The sequence below is a fragment of the Humulus lupulus genome, chromosome 4 (assembly GCF_963169125.1).
Source record: "Humulus lupulus chromosome 4, drHumLupu1.1, whole genome shotgun sequence".
NCBI classification, from domain to species: domain Eukaryota; kingdom Viridiplantae; phylum Streptophyta; class Magnoliopsida; order Rosales; family Cannabaceae; genus Humulus; species Humulus lupulus.
Genome location: NC_084796.1, coordinates 158,202,691 through 158,210,530, shown reverse-complemented (window position 1 = coordinate 158,210,530; position 7,840 = coordinate 158,202,691). Strand labels below are relative to the sequence as shown.

Below are 7,840 nucleotides of genomic sequence, written 5' to 3'. Positions count from 1 at the left end.
AAGCAAAAAGGTAACAGATTGAAGTCATATAAAGGATAAAGTACATTAATAAAACCAGAGTTTGCAAGCAGAAGAAACTAATGTCAAATGCAAACTAAAATCTTTGAATAGACTCCCAATCTTCAAAACTTAGTATCATCGCTACCCTTTAAATAAGCATGGAAATGAGTAGAATTTCTGGTACAATAATAACTTACCCGGAAAATAGCAGTAGACCTTGACAGAAATGGCAGATGTTCTGGATATCGCATGTAATATGGACATTCTTTCTCACCCTGCAATATAAACCACATAAGAATATGGACATTCTTTCTCACCCTGCAATATAAACCACATAAGATGACCACAAGCAACTATTGCAGCTTTTATATGTTGAAAGGTTATAATATAGACAAAACAATGATGTTATACCACTCAGATTGGAAGACCAACAAAGTTAAACTCTAGAACTGGTGCTAATGGTGCTGCAGAAGTCTTTCCTCTAGTGTGGTTATATTTACACACTTTTCCAAATTTACATCCCCTGACCTCAAATAATACTGCAAGAAGCTCAAGATTTTATAGCACCATAAATCTATTATTAGTCCAAAAGACACATTGCAGTCAAATATGTGGTATTAAAAGAGAGTAAAAAAATCTCTTGAAATCTTATAATATATAACTTTTAGTAGAGTACATTATGAGTAGAAGAATGGACTTAGTCAGAGAGCATGAGGGAAATAGTGGGAAAATCTCTATTTCTCTTCTGAACTATAAGTGCTACAATAATGACTCAAAATCTCTATTTCCTAAACTACTATCTAGCTCTAGAAGACAAACAAGCTTCTAAAAATAAGCTCAGAAACTATACATACTCAGTAAACTAACCTTGCATTTCCTAAAGTTTCATGAAAAGTTTAAGAGAAACAGTCAAGAATAGACATAAAAAGGAAGTGAGGAAAACAAGAGAAGCTTACATGACAGAGAATGATAGAGGTGGAGCCATTATAGCTAACCACAAACAAACACCCCATGTGGCACCAAGGTCTAGAGACTAGCTTAAACTTAAACTCTCCAGGCCATTTCTTTTTTTTTTGTCCTTCATAATTTTCACTTAAATGTAGTCAAAGCTCAAAGGCCTCCAAACATAAGGAATATCACCACAAATAAAATATAGATTAATATGAGGAAAGCATCAAAGGATTTAAACCAAAATTGGGTCATAGCTTGATTATCACAATTTCCAAGTCCGAGAGCTAAAACTAAGAAACAAGCAAAACAAAAGCCCAAAGCTGGAGGTCAGCCAAAGCCACTTCTATGACAAAGACAAAGACAAATCACTAGATAATATATAGACACAAATGAGAATCAGTTTCTAAGATATTTGATTATTGATCCATATAGATAATTAATACCAATTAGTTTTATGAGGATTGACCTTAAATTAAACCACATAAAAGAGTTTCAAAGAAATAGAAGGATCAACACTAATGTTTAAACATAAAACAAGAGAAACATATCCCGTTTTCATCTGCATAGGGAAAATAAACAGAAGTTAAATTAAGGAGGCATCCAGAAAATAAATGCAGCATAACAAAACCTAAGAAAAAAGAGAGTAAGGAAGGCATTTAAGTGATAAATTATATGGAACTTTAACGTTAATTGGAAGCAACTTATTACATTATATGGAATTATGTTATACCTAAGTTTAACTTCTTTTACTTTATTTTTTTTGAATAAATACCTAAGTTTAACTTGAAAGGTAGAAAGATACCAAAATTTTGTCGGGCAATAAATAAAATAAGAAAATAAGTTAAAATGACAATGATATCATAAACTAAACTCACTCAATAAAATTAACTTCCATTTAAAAGTAAACATTTCCAATAGATAGACTTCAGCAATTGATGATTTCGGATTTTTATAATCTTTAAGAATAGTAGATTTTTTTCTTTCTTCTTCTTTTCTTATTTGGCCTTATTGAATAAATGTAAAGTATGTATAGATTTGGAAATGTTTATCACATTAAATATATATTTCACTTAACCACCTACAGATAATTCACACTAAAGATTGTTAGCATTCTTGGTACTCACCTCCTCCTCGTGCTTAGCACTAGCAGCTGGACCGCTCGGTAGTGGTTTATAGTCTACCTCAGATTCATCTGTAAATGTAAAGCAACATTGGAGTTTAGCCAGCTATTTACTGATTTAATAAAAATAAGGTGCATAGGATAATGCTTGAGCCTTTGAGGTACAAGTTATAATTCAGTGAAAGGAAATTTTTTGTACATGGAACTGTTTTAGCTTCTTTTCTTGTTAATATGCTTTTACAATTATTAAATCTATGAAACATTTCAGACACTCACCACCTGGTTTGGATTCTGATTCCTGCTGCTTCTACGCATCCTGAAATTCGAGTAAAATCTGAAACGCCTTATCAAAATGTTTGACAAACACAAATCTTTTGTTAAGAAAAAGAAAGAGATTAGTAAGTGAAACTATTACCTTTTTCATCATTGTCTCTTTTTTCCATGTGTCTATACCTTTCAATAAAGCTTTTGCAGATGTACCTGCCATGAATCAAGAGTTTTCACTGCCATTACATTAGAATCTATATTATACTATAGTACTCCAGAAGGTATCTGTTAAGATTATAAATATAGTGTCTAAATGGTTATCTTAATATGACACAAGCAAAATACAAGACTGGTTTTTCATGTTGAAAATCAAACAATGTAATTACCTAAGAAGAGAATGATGAGCAGAACAGTGACCATCCAATCAGCAAACATGACATTGAAAGCCACTCCAATGCTGATTCCAAGCATGAGCATTGGCTGAAAGAGCAAGGCCAAATCATAGTCTATGAGGGGCATGTCCAGTGTGGGGTATCTAAGTCTCATATTATACTAAACTGTTGACCCTGCAACTCCCATAATCATGCCTGCAACCCAAATTTTATAGCAGGTTATGCACTTCACATAGGAAAAAACACTTCAATTCAAGATACAAGTAAGTGACTCACACTTAGAAATGGCAGTAGAAGACTTGGGGTCAAAACCAACAATCAAAGTAAGCATTGGAATGAAAATTCCACCAACTCCAACGCCTCCAACGCTTCCCAAAGTCGCACCAAAGAATCCAACTATTGATCCTACCATGATTTTCCAGCCAAACTCCATCTCCTTTGCAACCATTAGTAAACCATGTTGAGATTACACACAAAAGAATGTAAACATGTGGTCTAGCTGCTAGTGCTAAGCATGGTATAAATCAGTGTATGATAAAAACGGATTCAAGTATCTTATGCACACCACACCATTTGCTGAATAATTTCTTTGGAACAATCTATGCACATATGACTCCACTCTTAGATTCTCAGTACACAAAAGGCCTGTCAAAACAAAGTGAACAATTTTTTTTATTATTTTTGAAGCATAAAAACATACACAAAAGGAAAGGAAATTGGTAACAAAATAAGAAAGACAATGAAGATAAAAATCATAATGCAGCATGTGGACATGGAATTCAAACTTTCAAAATCATAATACAGTGAAAAAATGTATTGTATTTCTCAAAAAGAAGATAGTACAATGATATGTATTATATTATATGCTTTTTTTTCTGTGTAATGATGAAAGCCATAAAAGCTATAAAGTATAAGGCTATATATGCACATATAACACATTTTATAATCCACAACAATTAACAGATCTTGCATAATTTGGATATCTTATAAAGTATTCCAAAAAAATGTTGCAAGACCCTCATATTAGATAATTTATAGTTTCCTGATCATTAGAGAGAAAAATACATATAGAAAAACACATAAGAAGTGATTTACCAGTGTGAACCCAAACTGTAAATAGTAATTAAACACACCTGAAGAATTTAGTAGAGCATAAAACTTGTGCTAACTGGGCATTTAATGAAACTCCAGTCAGTCTTCCAAAACAGAGGCTTTCTTTGTAGCTGTGCCACATCATCATCATCTTCATCTGAAATCATAATTGGGAATCAAGAGCTTCTTTCAGAAATATAGAATTCTAAACAATTCTAGTCTCAGATTTTCAGTGTACATAAAGCCTATCAAAACAAAGTGAGCAATGAATAAGAATATCAACCATAACAAACTATATATATTGAAAATAATATGCAAAAAATTGGACTGAGTTCATATTATAATACCTCATATAGAAGAAAAATGTGCACTTGAGCTGAAGCTTTAATTGAAAAGAAAAGAAGAAGAAAAACCATTTTTGGAGATGTAAAATAATCTCAAATTTCAACAGGTCCTACCATACTATTATAAGTAAATATTTTTATAAAAATTGAATAATATTCGAAGACGTAAAACAAACCTGGGATTGTGGTAAGCCAGACTTGGAACAAATATGGATTGGTTAGTTGGTGAAAGAATGGTGAAGCTAGAACATGGAAATAAGCAAATCATAAATAGAGAGAATAAAACTAAACAAAATAAGAAGATCAAACACATACTTCAATAAAAAAAAAGTCTTAGATTTGGTAGATCAATCAATGCCCTGAATGATAAGACTGTTTTTTTTTTCTCATGTACCTGTCCATAGAGCCCTCAGAACATTGCTTGTTTCATGTTGAGAAAACTATCTTCTTCCTGCCTTTCTGAAGAATCTCCCTGCATCATAGAGACATTAAAATTGTCATAAATTGAAAGTGAAAAGAATGTTTTGGCAAAAGGTGTCAACCAAGATAGCAAAACTTATGTTAGTTATTGATGAATCGTGGTTGCCCTCGGCCTGAAGTTATGCCCCCAATGCCTTCCAAGGAGGATATAACACTGCTTTGCATATTGAATATCGTCCCAATCTTATAGCTTTTCCAAGTGTGACTTCCATCTCTTGAATTGAATCCATAAACTTGTGAACTTAAATTTTCTCCCTTATAGAAGCTGATCTAGCTGTGAATATATTTTTCTGCAAAAGTAAAGATATATACACATAAATTTTTTCATGGAGTATTAATGATCAGTCTTTCAATTTAAGTTGATTTTGGTAAGAACATAGAACTGAAAATAGTATACTCTTTTAACGGTATAAAATCATTATGATGGCAGAGATTAAATAAACTACCAATTCATTATGCATAAAATCAAAACAAAAAGTGCCACTTGACATATGATTGAGATTCAAAACCATTGCAATATTGAGAATTTGGGAGCAAAAAGATATCAATTCTTTGAAAATGCCCAACTCAAAAGCCATTGCCTCGCCCTCTGCCATTAAACAAACTAAAAAGCTCTAACAAAAGATTTCTTTGATTATCTAAAAGTTTCACATCAAACTGAGCAAAGATTAACTTTTCGAGGATCCCTTAAGCCTCCCAATGAATTCTAAAGAATTCTCAAAGTTACAAAATAATTCCACAGCCACTACTATCCTATATCCCATATGCTAACAACACACAACAATAGTTTCAATCCAATAAATATAACTAACTCTTAAAACAGTACACAACACATAATTGATCCTCATAATATATATCAGCAGTTTGCGCACAGAATACACATAAATAAATCCAATCCAATGAACTCTTTGGCCTACGAAAATAAAGTAACTACAAAAGAAGAAGCTTTAAGAAGCAAAGAGAATAAATATGGTTATACAGGGTCATCAACTTGCTTGTTTTGCTAGTTCTGAATTAAAAACACTACTGCAAAATAAATCATAGTGAAAGCTAATAAAATCAGGATTGAAAACCTAGATAATGGATTAAGAATTGTCAAATTATGTATTGGATTCCAAAGAAAGAATAGAACCTCATCATCTGCATGGCCAATAATTGCAGGTCCCCATGAACCAACATAATCAATGTACTCATTGCCATCAATATCCCACATGTGAGAGCCCTTGACAGAATCAATGACAATAGGTTGTCCGCCGACAGATTTAAAAGCACGAACAAGGGAATTTACACCTCCAGGCATCAACTCCTAATAGGTGTTAACATGAGTAAATAATTAGAGAGTCTGAAACACAGTTCACATTTGAGAGTTAATATGACCCTAGCAAAACAGAATGAACTGAAATATAATTACTAGCTGTATTACCACTAGTTTGAAATATGCATATTTCAAGTAGAAACAAGCAACCAACACTTCAACAAGATTATTTGGGCATGGCACAACACAAGGAAACATAGATTATATTTGTAATAAATTGCACCTGGGAATATTGAACCACTAAACTACATCTAAAATCATGCTATATTTTCACTCATTGAGTCACGAATTTATGTTCAAGTATGGCCATGTTTTCAAATTCATAAAAGACTGTAAAACAATGAAGATTGTGCTATAGGGAAAAAAAATTAATAGACGAGCATGGTTTAAAACACAGTACAAGTGTACAACAATATATACGGCTACCAGTTAGCAATGTACCAACTGATACATAATAAAATTTTTACACAAACCGAATGTTTTCAACATTTAATCTCAAACCAAACCAAGTTTTACAGACATTGATATCTCAGGCATTTGCCAAGTTAATAAAAATATGAGTCGCACCAAATTTTTCCAGCTCAAGATAAGCCTTAAACAAGTTAAACTCTGCACCAAATTTGCTTAAGCAGATTTAAAACTGTTTAGATGAGAAAACCAAGGTTGCTTGCACTGACACCATGAAAATTAGGCGCATTGCAAAATAACAACTGAATTGAAGCTAAAAAATGGAGATACCAAACTGAAATCCATCTCTTGATTCTTCACAAAACAAGGTAAAATTTAAGCCAGTACCATCATATGAATCTCATAAAACCCAGAAAATCCTACGTCTCAATCAAAATGTGACAAGCCCATATCCCCAAGTCAAGGAAAAACCAATACAAACAAACCAAATCTTTGACACGGTCAAAGTAAAACTCAACTCAATTTAGATTCGAAAAAAGAAAAGAAAAGAAAATAAACATCACTGGACAAAAGAGAAATACCTTAGCAGCAGTGAAAGCCTCCTCTGACTTTTTCAGAGTAAAATTCTTCTTCTCGTCGAGTGAGACAGCCATTTTAACACAGCAAAAACGACGAGACGACTGTGAAGTGCCGAAGCTTGGAGTCTACAAAGACTGTGATAGAGAAGGGAAGAAAAGGGAGGGAAATTGAATGTTAAGAACAAATATTGAAGCAATTGGAATGCTCATGAAAAACAATAATGGAAAATCACCTACAGTAAAATTAGGTTAAGGGCATATAATAATCTGAGCAACAAATAATCTCGTGTACCAAAAAATCTAAACAAAAAAAATGACAAAATCACTTTCTAAATCCAAGAAAGACTCACCTGAACTACTCCATGAAAGACATCACCCCTGAGAGCTTTATTAGTTGCAGATATGAGACAACTATGATACCCGGCGGTTCCTCAACGTCGCACTCTGAACCAATCCCCAAGGGTGTCGCATGCTCCATGACTAGAGCGTTAGAGCTTGGAGTCTGCCAAGACTACGATGGAGAAGGAGAAGGAAAGGAAAGGAAAGGAAATGGAAGAAGGAAGAAGGCAGAGAGACGGGAAACAAGAAGAGAAAAAAAGAGTTAACCAAGAAAACATATGATATAATAATATAAGATTGAAAGGATACAGAATGAGAATGATGAGTAAAATAATGGGGGAAAAAAGAGACTAAAGGCACCATTATATTAATTCACTTGGCGCCAGAAAATTTCGTTCCCTCCGTGTGTTTCTTTTATTTAGCAAATCAGTAATAATACTCTAGCATAATACTTTTTTACTAGTATTATATTCATGTGTTATGGAAATGGGTATTTGGTGTAGTGTTAATAGGTATGATATAAATCAACACATTAAGTTTGGATATAACCGAGC

The 7,840-nt window shown here is 33.0% G+C and overlaps 1 protein-coding gene across 1 annotated transcript; it reads right to left on the bottom strand.

Moving 5' to 3' along the window:
- Window positions 1-4,592: 4,592 nt before the first annotated feature.
- LOC133832626 (glutamate-1-semialdehyde 2,1-aminomutase, chloroplastic-like) lies at window positions 4,593-7,563 on the bottom strand. Its single transcript, XM_062262941.1, has 4 exons — window positions 7,298-7,563; window positions 6,951-7,082; window positions 5,720-5,952; window positions 4,593-4,638 (listed from the first exon to the last, which is right to left on the bottom strand). Exons 2-4 carry the CDS (start codon window positions 7,020-7,022, stop codon window positions 4,593-4,595), a joined length of 351 nt encoding a protein of 116 aa, XP_062118925.1. The 5' UTR covers window positions 7,023-7,082; window positions 7,298-7,563.
- Between the last annotated feature and the right edge of the window lie 277 nt (window positions 7,564-7,840).